The sequence below is a fragment of the Nelusetta ayraudi genome, unplaced genomic scaffold (genome assembly GCF_046127955.1).
Source record: "Nelusetta ayraudi isolate G7.1 ecotype Tasmania unplaced genomic scaffold, CSIRO-AGI_Nayr_v1 ptg000045l, whole genome shotgun sequence".
Classification (NCBI taxonomy): Eukaryota; Metazoa; Chordata; class Actinopteri; order Tetraodontiformes; family Monacanthidae; genus Nelusetta; species Nelusetta ayraudi.
The window spans coordinates 4,137,501-4,153,806 of NW_027466095.1; the positions used below are offsets into that span (position 1 = coordinate 4,137,501).

Genomic DNA, 16,306 nt, shown 5'->3' on the forward strand with positions numbered 1-16,306 from the left:
GTAAATTGTATCCTCCGATGCAACAGATGCTGCACTTTGTAAATTCTTCTTGAGCTAATTATATGTAATACATTCCCACCTGTTCATCTGTCAGGCACTCAAAAAGCTCGACCCCTGAGCCTGGCCAGCATGGGCCCCTCTAAATCCTCTTTTCCACCCACATTTCTGTGAGTGTGACGTTTTACAGGAGAGCAGACGTGGGTTTGCTGCCACTCTTGCCCCTGGCACAGGACCTCTGCTGACTCTCAACTCAAAGCTGTTCTTTTTCTCAGGAAGGCCGGATGCTGCGATTGTACGGATAAAAAAAAAGAAACATCTGCGCAGGAAAAGTCCTCTGTTGTTCCCTCTTTTTATTTATTATTATAATAATACAATAAGAGGGGGGAGGGAAACCATGACATAATTTCTTGTTATCTAAAAAGCTGAGGCTGCATTTACATTTGCTTTTCATGCAGCGTCCATGTGCTCTCAGGGGCGATGCACTGGAGTATAACTAAGCTAGCATGGAGGATATCCAACCATTTAAATCAAGCCTCAGGGAATTTTACATAACACATCATAGGCAAGCATTGGTTTTTACATAAAGACAAAGACGGCCACAAAGAGCCACCGGACGGGCGTCTTAGCCTGAGACGAGCTTGTGCGTGTGTTTTTGCAGACTCCTCTAAAGCTTCACGGTCCTGTGGTCACTGTTGTGTGCTCAGAGAACGCCTCTGCTCAGACAGAGCACAGACAGAAAGCTGCTTATTTTTTTATTTTATTTTTTTTTTCTAGCAAGAAAAAAAAAAAAAATTCAACATGACCTCAAAAGTGAACCCTCCCAGTTTCTTGATCTTCAGTGCAAGACTCTGGAGTCTCCGGGCTCGAGAAGTGCAGTCCAACCTCATTGATTGTGTTGCAGATGCTGTCATATTTTATAGATGTCTCGAGAGATGGCCCAGGATGAGGACGCTCTTGCTTTCATTATAAAGGAGTTGTGTTTGTAGTAAGGGCGGAGGAAGGCCTCTTGATACAGGGATATTAGGACCTCCCTGATAAATTCTTCCCACAAGTGACAAAGTAATGCCACTGAGATCCAGGGAACCAATATGTTTTATTATGGCGCTTGGCAGTCGGGCTGTATCTCACTGAACAGCCAAGGATGCCACTTTGTCACTGCAAGGCTGAGTCACAAGCAGCCATGGGACAGGGACAGAATCAAAGTTGCCTCTGGACACAAACTGACTAATTACTTTCCAGTTGACACCCCTCTTCTGACAGCGGCCTCAGCATCCTTAGGGTGAGTCAACTTGACTCAATACTGATTATATGAGATCGAAAGTTGCTTATGTCACTAGTGGCGTCACAATACAGAACACCACACCTACTACAGTGCCCGAGGGTTTGCTCAGACCTTGGATGGATACATTTGAACTTTTTAAATCTTTTTGAGTCTTCCTTCAACCACAGTGATCACTTCAAATATTACTGCTTCCAGCCTCCTTTCCGCCCGCTTGAGCCTAATCGAATCAAATAATTAACAAATGAGGCCACGTGAATGTGTATAATGTTGAATCAAATAATATAGATTGATGAACAATCCATGGCGACATTAGCAGCCGCTCCAAAAAGTGATCAATGATCTCAAGGATCTTTGATTTACATGGACCTCTCCCCCTAATGGGAATTCTTCTACAGGCAGCAACTTACAAGCTGAAATATTCCCTCTGATTATTGGACATCCATAGCCAAATATGATTTGCATTAATGAGCACAAGTATATTAAAGGCATTTTATCCCCGAGCATCCGAAACAATTGAATAATGGCTCTGGCAAGCAAGAGGTGGTCTGAGAATATTGGGAGGAGGTAATGTCACTTTAATTACTAATGGATGCCTCAATTGTCCAGACTTTGATTTTTCATGCTTGGAACAATCTAATAAGGCAAATATTCATCATCTTCATATCCCTTTTTAAAACAATGGTTTTGTCAATCCCAGACAGCGAAGTTTATTGAAAGAAAGTGCCTATTTACCATGCTGGCCTCTATGATCAGCGGTTTATTTGAAGATTGCTTTCAAGATTATTGTCCTGCGGTGGAAGAAGAAAGCTCTTGTCATGCCCAATTGCAGATGTCAGATGTGTTTAGGTTAAAGGAGTTGGCCATTCTAGCATGGAAAAATTCTCATTGTACTCAAATTACTCTTCACTCTATGCTGTTTGATGAATGGGTAAACAGTGAAGTACACTGTTCTACAAAACACTAAAGTTACAAACACAGCTGAGTGCAAATCTATGGGTATGGCAACCCTCAAAATGCCACGGTTGTTGCTAGTCTTAGCTCAATTTGATTGATCTTTGATCAGATCCCAGTCCAGGTTTTTTTAGTTGCAGCTCCTTTTTTGTTTATGCTATTCACAATACAGGTATCTAATTAGAAATCTTGATGGCCCAATAACTTTACTTGTGTTAAAAACACGCCATATACTGAGTGAATGTCAAATTGTAGAGACACAAAGATGTCTTAGTGTCTGTTTAATCAAGAGTAATCGATTTCGAATTAGTTTTCCATTTGAAATGGAGTGAAAATGATCAATTTTGTAAAATGACAAAATGATGTTGATATATACCAAAATAATTACCATTCAAGTATATAATAAAGTCAGATGCCCATGAATCAGCAGTAAGAATTCTGCCCTTGATAGTTCTTAGAGGTGGACTGCCCATGTCATTTTATGTCATAACAAAATGTCTTTCTTTCTATCATTTAAACAAATTAATCGACCCATTGTATAGCATTCCTTGCTTATCAAACCATCAAGTCAAGTGACACCAGGAGGAGGATCGGCAACATAACGATAATCAGGTTAACCTGCCGGGCCACCAACTATTGAATTATCTGCTAACTTGCATGTGAGACGGCACGGCCACAACTTGATTTAATTCATTTTCACATTGTTGTTACGGACCACTCTGCCTTGCAGAGGATGTTTTGCTCTCGTCCCGTTCCGTGGGTCAGCTGTGGTGCAGACCCTTCAGGTGTAATCCCCTTTACTTTGATCGTCTGATTTTTATGTCCTCGTTAACGAGTAAGTACACCCAAAAAACACTTTTTTTTTTCCTGCTGAAAATGATGGTATGTAGTGGTGTTGCTGATTGATTCTGGTCCAACTTTTGACTAAAAAGTCAAAGTATTTTTCTTTGGCATATTTTTTTGAAAGAAACGTGGAACAACTGCCCTCTGTGGGTTGAACACCAGCTATTGCAATTAAATTTTTCTGTTGGCTGAGATGGAGGCAGCTGACCAGCATAGCATAAATTTATTTATTTTTAGGAGATTTTATAATTGTTAGGTGTGAGTTTAGTGAGTTTTAGTTAGTTTGTTAGTTATTCAGCCTGTTAGTTAGGGTCAGAAATGTCAGAATTTTTCGCGGTACTCAAAGCTCTGACAGTGAATAGCCGGGTCCCATCGTACCCGAGAGAATCCGGTGTCACACTCGGTCACAGCTGTCCATCACCCCTGCCCTCCAATCTCCTTTCCTCCACCCAATGCGAGTCCGCAAACTGCCTGTGTGACTTGCATCACATGACTTTAGTAAAGGAAATGAACGCACTAGCCGTAGCCAACATTCAACTAACAACAAAGATAGCCTGAACCGTTCAAAGACTTGAAAATAAAACTGCGTGACGGAGAGTGCCATGAGGAGCAGGCAAAGGGGAACAGTTCCTTGTCCTAGCTACAGCAGATGTTAAAACTGGGAAATGATTTTGCATGTTGCCCTCGCCACTGCCTGTTTGTAAATTACTTCTTTGAAGGCGCGTAATACATGCGCTTGTCCCGTTTTTGTAGCATATTTAAAGAGAAATGCAGTACCAGGTACCCACATTTGTTTATGAGATTATAAAAATAAACAAAAAAACAAAACATGCCAATTTAGTTTATTTGAGAGTTTTTCAGGGTGCGGGGCTGGTATGTCAAGGTTCTATCCGGCTCCGAAATCTCTCGGTACTGGTTGGGCGGAACTCATATCTATATAATGGCTAGGAGCCAGTCGGCTCCGGTTTCAAATTTCACAGAACCATTTCAGTTCGGAACTCAAATCTAGGATAGCGCACTGGGGGCCAGTCGGCTCCGGGAACAATATTCACCGGATCATTTCGGTTCGGACCTCAGATTTTTAATAATGGCTCGGAGCCTGTCGGGTCCGGGAACAATATTCACCCATTGTGCTGGGAGTCTCTGGAGGAGACAAATTCTCCACTTCATAGGACCTCTCTGTTGGGAAGGTGTCTGCGCTACTGTCCAAGTCGCTCATCATTAGCTTGTTAGCTTAGCTCGTACAGTATCACTGCGCTGTGCTCCCTGCTACTGATTTTTTTTTTTCCACCCTTGTGTGTGTAAGCGGGGAGGGCAGGAGGGAGGCGGGGAAAGAGGGTAGGGTGGTGGCTTAGAGCTGGACTGGAGCCCTGCCCATAATCAACGCATTTTTGAATTTTACAGACCGGAAACTGTCCCCCAAGACCAGGGGGTGTACTTATACTTTAAAAGATGCTAAAGTAGCAACATAGTATTAGTAAATACGCAGCCGGAATACATATGAACATTAATGACTCTTTGTGGCTTCACAAGCCACCACTTTCTTCCAGAAACTGGGGACCGAACAGAAATTATGCATTTACAAGGTTATATTTTAATATTAAAGCCGTTTAATGTTGATGGTTTTGACTGGTTATCAAAACCGTCCATCAGAATTATTCTGAACGGGGCAATGACTCAATGTAGAGCAGAAACAAATATCATATTAAGAAGCTTATTCAAAGTCTGAGTCATAGCACGGGTATGTGTGTTCTCCCTCTGCCTTTCTGTTTTTTGGGGGGGCAGGGGAATGTCATTGCTGTGATGGTTTTATTGCTTTCGACCCCTCTGCCGGGCAGGTTAGAGGAGCAACTGCACGACTGATGAGTGTGGCAGGAAATTGGCAGATGGGAGCATCCATTTCACCGCTAATTAAGGGGTCTAGAAGCCCGCCGACTGACAGGGTTCAACTGGGCAATGTAGTGCCTGCCAGCTCCCATCCCGTGCGCTTTATAAAACGCTCTTTAATTCCCCGGCACAATATCATTAACTTTGTAAGTGGATGAACACAATGGACAAGCAATTTAATTAACTTCTACCATTGAATGTTGGAGGGGAGACTAAATGAAATTAATGCACAATATTTCCCAGGGAGGCAGCCAACCTTGGGAGTGGGTCTGGATTGTTGGCAGGTCAAGGGGCTGCCGTAGCTTTGGCTTATTATAGTTTGTTTAGACCCATCCATATTATTTCCCTCAAAAGGAAAATAAAATCAGTGTTTTTGAGATCAATCATGATCGCGTGTCGTTCTGCATTCTGGGCGATTTTAGAATGATGAAGTTGGAGCCCTGTCGCGCTGCCAAGAAAGAGTCTTCAAAGCGGCAACACAGGTATAATGCGGCAGCGAGGGCTTTTACTTATTTATTTTTTTTTACTCGAAATGGATAATTTTTTTAATGAAAATAAATGGAACAATAAAGGTTGGTTTATGGGAAATGTAGCCGTGGCTAATCAAGAAATGGCAAAGCTGGATGGTGGTTTTGTCCAGATTGGCTCAGATTAGGGCTGCAGCAAATTTAAGCATTGTTATCATTATTATTATTTTTATTATTATGATGATTTTTGTTATGTTTGTTTGTTTGTTTTGTCAAATAATGTATAAATGTAATCAAATTAACATCTTTATTTTGGTCTATGCAGACTTTCATTCACGATTTGTTGTTATTTTGATGATAATGATTTTACTTTAATGGCAGTATTAAAAGTAAAAAATATTATCAGTAAAAGGTCTGATTCAACAAATTTAAAGTTAATATTTCCTAAAATGGTTCTAGCTCACGCTCTTAACAATCAAACCTATTCCAGCTATGTTGTAGTTAGATTGTTTTCCATAAAGCATAAGCTCTCAGATCACCGTTTTTTTCATGCCGAAGCAAATAGATTGGAATTTAATTATGTCTTGGTGTTTATGCATCTTTTGATTGTTGTTTTTGTACTTGACTTTCCAGATTGATAGTGCTTAATTGTTCAATCACAAGTCCACATTGGGAGTATAGAACAGAATCGCCATACATAATATACAATGGTTTTATCTATTATGCTCCTCTTGCTACAGGTTTTTCTTATATGGTTTACATTTTGTGAATATACAGACATTATATGAATGCTGTCTGTTTTGTTTCTGTGTTACTTGCTCACTGCTGCATTTGAACAGATTTTGGTTGCCAGTATTTTCCTGCTGTAGACTCAGTACTGGCCAAAATGAGGCTCAGGTGGTCTGAATCCGCACTTCCTCTTCTCATTTCAAAGGATCAATACGGCTCCTGCTTTCCCATGTAAACCAATTTTCTTCAAAGGTTTGCTCCTGGTGGCCCCTCCTGGGGAAAAGTGGAGGAGCATTAAGTAAAGTAAGCTTAACTTAAACCTCAATTACTGTGAAACAATTAGATTTAAGTTAACATGTTCCCTTTTGCACACCCACCACATGTCATACACAAGCAAACAGGCAGACACACACACACACACACACACACACACACACACACACCCCAGAGACAAGGAGTCCTTCAGGACGTGACGGATGGCTCCTCCATTCAGGCCGCTTTCATATCACACGAAGTGACAGAAGAAGTTTTAATGAGAGTTTTGTCTGTGTATCCAGTCAGGCTTTTCCAGGCAGCAAATGAATAATAGACACAGTGGCTCAATACTCTGAATACTCAATCAATGGCTCTGGGAGAGGTCCTTGGTAAACGCGTGTGGCAGCCCCCTGCTGGGTGGCGGACTAAAGACAGATAGAATAACCTTTAGGCTTCACCAACTGTATCTCTGAGCGGGTGGGGAAAAAAAAAAAAAAAAAAGGTCGGGGTCAGTCATCACTATTGATGCTGTTCACTTTTGTGCAGGAGTGTTTTTTCCCGACGAGAGATGACAAACAGGTTGTTTGTGTGGAGAGTCTCCCTAGTTAGGTGCTCCTCGTCCCGCCAGAGCCTGCATGTCGATGGAATGGAATGGAATAGATTTTACAGACTAATGTGTTTAGTAGCTGCCAGCGCACAAAGCACAATGTTTTTCTTGAGGCAGTTGGCGCCTGACGGGTATTTAGCGGTAGTGGTAGTGTCCAGAGACCCCATGAATCTGAATACATGCAATATCATTGCAAAGAATGTTATTGGGGTACACACACACACACACACACACACACACACACACACACACACACACACACACACACACACACAATGACAATCTTTTTAAGCTGCTTTGACAACGCACGTGTTCCCGATGCGTCCAAGACCGTTCCTTAATGGCAGAAAATCTGACTGACCTTTTCCAATAAGTCCTTGTGCAGCCGGGCTACCAGTTGGAGTTAAAGCCGAGCTTTCAAGACTAATGTGAGGCATGACGGGAAATATTTTATGAAAACCCGTGGTCGTGCAATTTCCTTCAGCGGACAAGCCTCACTATTGTCTTGTCTATCAGTATTTTATTGTTTTCTGTGTATTTTGGTGTTGCTAGAATTAGTCATGGTCACATTCTCCTGCGAACCTGAAGTCAGAGATTTAGGACTGTCGCAGAAAACATGTGGCTTGTACAAAGTGGAGCGGTACTGTAGACACATTTGGTGGCTAAATGTTCACAATACTTAAAGGGCACCTATGATGCTTTTCCACTTTTCTGAGCTTTAAAAACTGTTACAATGTTGAACCCTACGATCGAAAATTGTCAAATAATGAGGTTCATGCGTTTGGACGTGAGCCCTGCAAATTGTTGGGCATGGTTCTAAACGCTCTGTTCACGGAGATTTTTTCAACACTGGGAACACAGTGACGTAATTATGTTCCGGATCTCCTTTCACGGCCAAGCTCCGGCACACTCTCAGACTGGTTCCGCCCTCCCCCGCTCTGCCCCGGAAGTGATGTCGCAATGGTCGCACCAAGGACCACAACCGTCGGAGTGGAACGAACAGAGAAAATGTTGGAAGTTTGTTCAGCCTAATGCGGATGCGATTTTCTTTTCAACAAACATCTAATCATACACGCAACATACACCAGTGCACATCCAAACTACCGCAGTCTTGTACAACAATTAAGGAGCACCCAGTTGAAAACGAGACTCACGACTGCAAAGCACGTTTGGAAAATAGGCCAAATGCCGCTGCTTTCTTCTTTTTAAGCCTCTGTAGCTGTAGTGTGATAGCATCTTCTGTCGTAATAATAAGTCAAGTCCCTTCCCTGGACGCACGCGCTGATCACTTTTGTGCCACAAAGCTATAAGGGTGCACTTTGCTTCAACATTATGGGAGGGGTAAGTGGGCAGTGGGGGGGTGGGTGCAGTGACACTACGACGACACTGGCGGTGTGTACGTGTCAGCTCTCCCGGGAGAACTGAGCCGACGCTCCCCGCAAGCACAGATTGGAGGTTAGACCTTGGAGAAAAATTATTACTTTTATGTTTGCTTTATGGCTCATTTTTCACACTAAATGCAGGAAATCTATGAGAGAACCCCGCCCCCGGCTTGGCGGCCGCGACTAATTCCTGTAGCCCCCGGTATCGATAAAGCAAAGGCGGAGCAAGGTGTGCTGCAGCCTTTGTACTGCACCTCTCAAGTCTCTATTTTCCAAGCGAGCTCACCACCCCCACCCAAGTCTATTGGAACTTGTTCAGTCCCGCGTCTGCCAGGGCTTTGTAAAATGTCAGCCACGGGGACGGCACACTCGTGCAAGGGAACAAGGGATGATCAGTTGTGGCCCCTTATCTGCGAGTGGCGTGGCCGACCGATAAGAGGTAGCATTGCCAGAACAAGTCGTAAAAGCCAGGCTTTTATGGCGTGGTTATTGTCTTTCTGTCTGCGATTATGGCAATTACTCATTTCCTCCACCCCTCTCCAATCCCCCCACACCCCACACGCCCGCCTGCACCCCGCAGGCCCTTGCTGTGCACTTAATAGACTGCATTTTGCTAATGGAAAATTAAGTAGCCGGACCTGGCAGCACGGTTTATAAATATGTAAAATATGCTTTTAATTATTTCAAGTGAGTCTGGCAGCTAATCAATAAAGGGGGACGTGACAAACATACGTTTGACACGGGCCCATTGTAAAGCCACTGTTAAAAAAGATAAGTGCGGCCTGTCAGCGCGGTCCGGCCCCTAATTAATATTTTGAGGCTGTCATGTCAGGAGACAAATGGATTAATTGCATGCCGCTAATATAATAGCTTCTTCATGAAGAGTGCAGGGGGTGTGGGGGAGGTGGGGGAGGATGGGCAGGGGGGTGGAGGCGAATGAGGGCAGAGGGAGCAGAGCAGCTGGCAGGTTCAGAACCCCACCATGTCAAATAAATGTTTATCAGGGTTGAGGGTTAAGTAGATTTTTTGCAATTACACGGGTAGCCACTTAAGCTCGGCTGTTTGTCATTTATTCGAAAATTGATTCACGCTAATTTGTTTAATGTCATATTATTAATAGCGGTATTAGCATTGGTTGTATCATTTTTTTTATTTAGTCTTTTTCCCACAGTAGTGGTTCAGCTTTAATATTAAGGATTATTATTATTATTATTATTATTATTATTAGTAGTAGTAGTAGTAGTAGTAGTCTTAGTAGTACAATCAGTATTAATATTGGGGCTGAGCCTGACGAACAACGGGGCTCGAATGTGCTATGAGCCACATCTTTCGCAAGGGCGAAAGACCCATTGTTTTTGGAATTTTCCCTGTTATTATTTTTTTTAAATAATAATTGCCCCAATTTTGAAGACGCAATTGCTGGTGTGCAAGTATGCGCCAAAAATTAAAAAATGTTTAAAAAAGTACTCCTCCAAAACCGCTTTTCAAAAACGCATTTTCAGCATGCCATACATTGTATAACATAGCCAAGACCATTAAGATCAAAAACTCTATAACAAACGTTTAACTTCCCTGTAGTTTTTTTTTTTTTGTGTGTGAATATTTCTGTAGTTTCCACGCACGAGTGACAAAACTCATCTTAAACCGCCCTTGTGTTAAAAAGGGGAGGAGCTAGAGACACGAAATAAAATACTGAGGTGTACTTCTTGTCAGAGTCAGCAATTTACTCATGTAGGTTTCCCTCTCACATAGACAGAAAGTGTCCAATTTCCATAATTTGATGATCCAAAAATGTCATAAACTAATTTATGCTCACATTTGATCCCTTTCATCTTGATCAATTTTAATGAAATCCAGCAAGCAGGTCAGGACTGATAAAAAAATAAAATAAAATCAATACAAAAATGACAACTTAAGGTGCTCCATAGCACCACCTTCAGGCAAAAAAAAATACCCAGACTAAAAAATTCTCATGGCCAGTATGAATGTCCAAACATCGTGGAACCAAAACCCACACGTGCTTGTGGTCTACCTACATTTCATTATTTCAGGCAAAGTCATTATCTCCTACAGAAAAGGCAGAAATTTAGCTTGTTTTGCAGGTATGTGCAAAAAACTAACAAATTTTTCAACGGTCTCGACACTAAAATCGCAATAACGCCCTCTAGGAACGTCACCCAGTTATGAGACAAGAACCCACGCATTTGGGTCGTACACCTCTACATCTCATACGCTCTATTTTTTTAAGATTTCGACAAACAGGAAGTGAGTTATTTCCACTTGTTTGAACGCTTGTCAAAATCAACATCTAGTGTTGTCAGTGGTTCTGACTGCCTTAAAAATATAATAAAAAATATATTAAAATTACATTTTCAGCATCCCAGAACCGCAGCACGCCAACAACATTTTTTTTCCGTTTTTGAGACAGAAATAAGATAGTAACATTAATTTGTTGTCTCATTTTCCATGTCTTTGGCCCTGTTTGCACTTGGTCATTTCAAGTGCTACCAAGTAACCAAGTGAAAACAGTCCAAATCCGTATTTTCATCCGATCACTCAAACCACCTCAGGGAGGTGGTTTCGACACTTCGACTTCACACATTAGTCCCAGCAAATGTGTGCAGGAAGCAGCCATATCATGGGGTCGGAAGGCGTTGGAGAGGGCGTCAGGAGGGAATGGCAGTTGTCGGCAGAGGTCATCGGCAGGTGTGTACATATATATGTACACACATATGCATTATACATACGTATGTATGTGTATATATATATATATATATATATATATATATATATATATATATATATATATATATATATACTGTATCTATGTATATACATATATACTGTATCTATGTATGTATTCCACCGGTTTCGCATGAGTGTCCTCGAGAACAACAACAACAAATTTAACACGTTTAATTTTTCCCCGTCATATTTCAAAAAAGGGCACGGCTCAACAGCCCCCACCCGGACCTGTTGTCCTATCCATCTCTGCCTGCAAGTTTGTTGTCGCCACTCTGAGGTGAAAGAGACCATAAAGACAAGTGAGCGCAAATAAGTGGCATGGAGGGGTTGGGCGGGAAGCGGTGGTGTTGGGGGCGGGGGGGTCCGACTCCTTCCTCTTCCTCTTCCTGGAATCCGTCCTCTGGCTGTAACGGGTGAGCGGTGACCTTGAGTCCTGCCTCACCCAGCCGCCATCATTTCTCGCGTGCAGCCCCGCCTCCCCAATGTGTGTGTGTGTGTGTGTGTGTGTGTGTGTGTGTGTGTGTGTCGTGGGGGGGGGGGGGGGGGGGGTCTTGGGTCACAAGCCGCCGTTCTCATCAATTAATTGCGCGACTGTTTTTTCTTTTCCTTTTCCCTCCAAACTTGTATGTCAAGGGGATGGGCAGAACCTCATGTTTGTGCTTTTGGCAAATCAGCAAATGTTTAATCTCAAGATGCGCCGGCGCTCATAAATAATGCAGCCCCGCTCTACCAGCACCCCCCCTCCCCCCTCCCCCTCAACCGCCGGACAGTGAGGTTGTCTGCGCTTGGCCTACCCAGGTTGGCGGGAGGTGGGGGTGGGGGGTGAGAGCAGCTCGAATCTTGACTTTTGCAGCCTTTTTCTGCTTACGCCTCCGTTCCTCTTTTCCCTCATCTTTCAAAACCTCTTACCTGTTTTTTCTCCAAAACTCTTTGTCCGCCCAAGTCTGCTCTCACCTTCCGCTTTCAGCAGGAAGTGTGGTTCACTCAGCGCCCTGTTGCCTCCCTCTCTCTCTCTCTCTCAGAGGGACAGCAAAAAAAAAGAAAGGAAAAAAAAAAGAAAAAAGGAGGCTCAGAATTATCCTGAGCCAAAGGTCTGCTATCTCAAAGACAGGGGGATTGAGCTTGAGATTTGCCTCCTTTTGCCCTAAATATAAAGCGGGTGACAGAAAGCAGTGTAGTGGACTGTGAACCGCATCAAATCCCCTCCTGCGTGACTCTCGCTCCTTCCCACAGACTTTGATTGGCTTGTTCGCCGACTCGGAAAGTTTTTCTGATTGTTCGCAGGGAAAATTAAGATTTTAAGCCTATTGAAGTTGATCTTTGCTCGTTGAAAAGTCCATCTGAATGTGTCCTTTGAAAGCCCAAATTGTTGACTCGCCACATTAGAGGACTCCGAAGCCTGAGAATGTCTTGCGCCGAGACTGTGCCTAGTGTACTGTGCCCCAGAGCATGTTGCACCTGTTGTTGCGCTGTAGAGCACCCGGCACCCTCACCCCTCCCTCCATCCTGCAGCGTCTCATTAAGCAGCCAGCCAGTGTGCTGTGGAGTGTGTTAAAGATATTTGAAGCCAGTTTATAAGTCAGACTTTCTCACTTGACACTGTGAAAAGACAAAGAAAAAGTTTTTGTTTTTTTTCTTCACAAATCTGAAACATAATGTTGTATATCAATGCCAGTGTTGGGAACTTCCAGGCAAGATTACTTTGCAAATGCAATTGGTTGCAATTACAAGTTACTCTGTTGAAAATGTAATAGTAGTGTAACTATTTCAATTACTTTGTCAAAGTAGTGTGACTAATTGATTGCTTTTTGTTAACTTTTCTAAATTTTAACATAAAGGAAAAAAGACTTAACTCCAGACAGATAATTCAACTGGCAGGCAAGTGGTAGGGGGCGCTGCAATTTCAGTCTTGACAGAGAACCAATCAGAAGCATCAGAATAGTATCCACCTTTCGTCTGTGGAGGGAAACAGAAAAGGGCAGTGCTCATGCCGAGCCACTGCAGAAGAAACCACTCAAAGTAACAAAAATCAAATGTTTTTTTTCTAAAAATTTCATCAGATGTAATTATGAACAATTGTACAAGTAACTGTCATTCAGCTACACATTTTTCCAGTAATGTATCTGATTACGATTATTATTTTTTGTAATTAAATTACGTAACAACGTTACATGTAACGTGTTACTCCACAAAACTGATCAATGCACAGTGTATAATTGACCAGCAACCAAAATGTATGGTCTGCATCAATATGTATGCGTATATACATATCTTTGAAATTATTTGTGGGATCTCAGATGGTAAACTTCTCTTCTTCTTCTCTTTAGGCTCTTGGAAGTTTTTACTTTATCCACGAGTCTTTGAAAAACATCCACCAGTTTGACTTTAAAGGTGAGTGCCTCCTTTTTTTTTTTTTCTTGTCCACTCCCACCCCTCAGCACCAAACACTATCTCTGGACATACATCATCGCCGCTCATTCCCAGATAAAACCCCCTCACGTGGTGGCCCCTCATCCCACCCCGGCCACCGCGCACACACAACCATTCATAGGGTATTCCAACTTCCATCAAAACTGGCCCGCTGAGATTGGCTTTGAGGATAATGTATAGACAGGGGTGGGGGGAGGGGATGGCAGAATGGTAATGCTTATTAATATTAGGATTTAATTCATAAGATTTCAGGCCCACAGTAATGGCGTGCGGCGGGTTATTGGACAGTTACGGCCGTCTCATCAGCCTGCAGTGTCAAAGGGCCCCGGGGTCTGGCGGCCGCCCTAATTAAAGAGGGGATATAGATGTGGAGGCATTTCGCTTCTTATTAGACCTAAGTCAGCATTAACACCAGTTACCCCAGTGAAGGACAGGGCAAAGGGTCTAAGAGGGGAGAGGACTGGGCCTCAGGTACACAGTTACACTTGAAGATTTGAACTCATGTCAGAATTACGTAAACCAGTGTCCATGTATTTTTAATTAATTAATTAATTAATTAATTTATTTTCTTGTCTGTCATTTGTCAGTATTTTTTCCTTCCTGTTTGTCTGTCATATGAAGAATCAGAGAAGAATTATGGATTTACACAGCCTTTATTTTTATTCAGTCGTGCTGCTCATTGACTGCCTTGTTTAAATAAGCGGAGCCTTCAAGTTGTGTTTGTAGCATCACAAACCCATGAATATTTGTTTTTCCTGTTTCTTACAGAAGCAAACAAATTCCAGTTCAATTCACTTGTGTAACGAGGACACATAATGTGTGTATTTGTGGCAGGATCTTTGACTAGATTTGTCCTATTTTTAGGCAGTCAAAACTCCTTGGTTGCCCTTTTCGTGTAATTTTAGGTAAAAACATATTGGGGGGTTTGTACAGAATGCAAACAAAGTGATTTTGAGAACGTAGCACTGTTTTAAATTTTTGCCTATGCTACACCTCAAAGAAGCATTTGAGTTTTAGAGCAGTTTTTAATTATAAGAAACACCTACACCGCAGAGCAGAGAAGGTAACCTAAGAAATCGGAAGAAAAGGAAGAAAACAGGAATGGACATGTTTTTTTTCTGCAGTTTGATTATAATAAGCAAACTGCCACTGCTGACTGTTTAGATCTTTCATTTGAATCCCAGAACAAGCGCTCAGCCAAGCTTTCTGCTTGACCCGCCACTCTTTATTCGCCTGTCTTGCCACCTCTCGCACTTTCCCCCTCTGGCTATAGGCTGCAGATGTTTTATAAAATTATTAACCAGGTTTGTCCCATTGAGATCCAAGATCTCTTTTACAAGAGAGACCTGGCCAAGAATGACAGCACATAGAGTTTCAGCACACACAAAAAAAAATAGTTAAAAAGAGTTCAAAGGATTATTCAAACACTTTGCAGTTAAAATGGACATTTTCACTCCTGAAGCCTGGATGTGATGGAGTTTATCATAGACTTAAAAACATTCAGAGGTACCAGACTTTGAAGGTTAAGCTCTGACTGCAAAGTGTTCCATGTCCTCGGAGCAGAAAATCTAAAAGCTTTCTTCCCTATTTCTGTTCTGACCTCAGGAACAGTGAAATGTAAAAAGTCCTGAGAGCGGAGACTTAATTTCAGGTAGATGTGCCTCAGTGTGACCAGTAGGTGGTGCATTTGTCCAGTTGAGGCTGGCACGTCACCCCCCAGCAAGGAGAGTTTGTGGGTTCCCTGCAAATAAACCCAACGTTTGACCTCACTCTGTTCCTCCCGCCTCTTTTCTGTCCATCTCAACCCCCCTCCCGCCCCCACCCACCCATCTCCTTTCCAGCTAAGAAATTCAAGAAGGTGTTGGGGAAGGAGACCTACTCAGAGATACTAGAGAGCACACCGTCGCTGGAGAAGGAGAAGTTTCCCCAGGACTACTTTCCAGAGGTGAGCGTGCTTGACAAATGGAGGTGAATTGGAACACTGAGGGCTCATATTGCGCCCACATCCAAGTCCTTATTCTTAATTTCCAGGTCCGTGAGCCTTTTAGGATCAATTATTCAAAACTACACAATAGAGCTGCAAAAATTGTGATTTTATCTGCCTCTCTTTCACTGTGCTACCTCCCACCAAAATAATAAAACCAGGAACTGTTGCTTCCCGCCACAAGTGCTTTGTTGTACCTTCCACATGTTTGGGAGAAGTTCAAGTGACCCCAAGTGCAGGAAAAAACACCTGACTTTCAGTGCTCTCAGTAATCTCTGAGAAGTATTTGGAGTAAAGTATCAGTTCCCCTCATCACGAAAGTGTGTGCAATTTTTTGCACTCACTTTCTGAAAACTGGAGGGAGCAAGTAAGTCGAGGCTGAGCATTTCTCATTTATTGGGGGTTCATTGACTGGGTAAAGACACTGACTGGCAGACAACGTTGCTAAAGTGAAGTTTGTTTTATGTGCAACTATTAAAAGCAGCTTGCAGTCAGAGAATTAAAGGCCTTGTCGATCACTTTGTAAAAAATATATATTTCTTTTTTTTTTCTTTTTTTTTAAACATACAATACAATTTGCTTGAGCTCTCATTTGACAAATCTTACCAAACCAAATAAAGGAAATGCATTTGCTGTCTTTTATTTATGTACTTTCCCTTCCGATATTTGCTCCTTTCCTCTGGGAAGTGACATGTGACATGTCATGTTTTGACAAGTCTTTTTGATAAAAGAAAATTTGAAGTT

The 16,306-nt window shown here is 42.4% G+C and overlaps 1 protein-coding gene and 1 long non-coding RNA gene across 3 annotated transcripts in view; both read left to right on the top strand.

Annotated features, from left to right (window-relative positions):
• The window catches only part of LOC142894843 (uncharacterized), a 393,438-nt gene that overhangs the window by 273,255 nt on the left and 103,877 nt on the right, over positions 1 to 16,306 (top strand). The gene's annotated exons all lie outside the window — the stretch shown is intronic.
• The window catches only part of inpp5a (inositol polyphosphate-5-phosphatase A), a 163,549-nt gene that overhangs the window by 73,917 nt on the left and 73,326 nt on the right, over positions 1 to 16,306 (top strand). For both annotated transcript variants that reach the window (XM_076035658.1, XM_076035657.1), the window contains exons 5-6: positions 13,476 to 13,539; positions 15,420 to 15,523. In XM_076035658.1, coding sequence (XP_075891773.1) covers positions 13,476 to 13,539; positions 15,420 to 15,523 — 168 coding nt within the window. The remainder of the gene's footprint in view (positions 1 to 13,475; positions 13,540 to 15,419; positions 15,524 to 16,306) is intronic.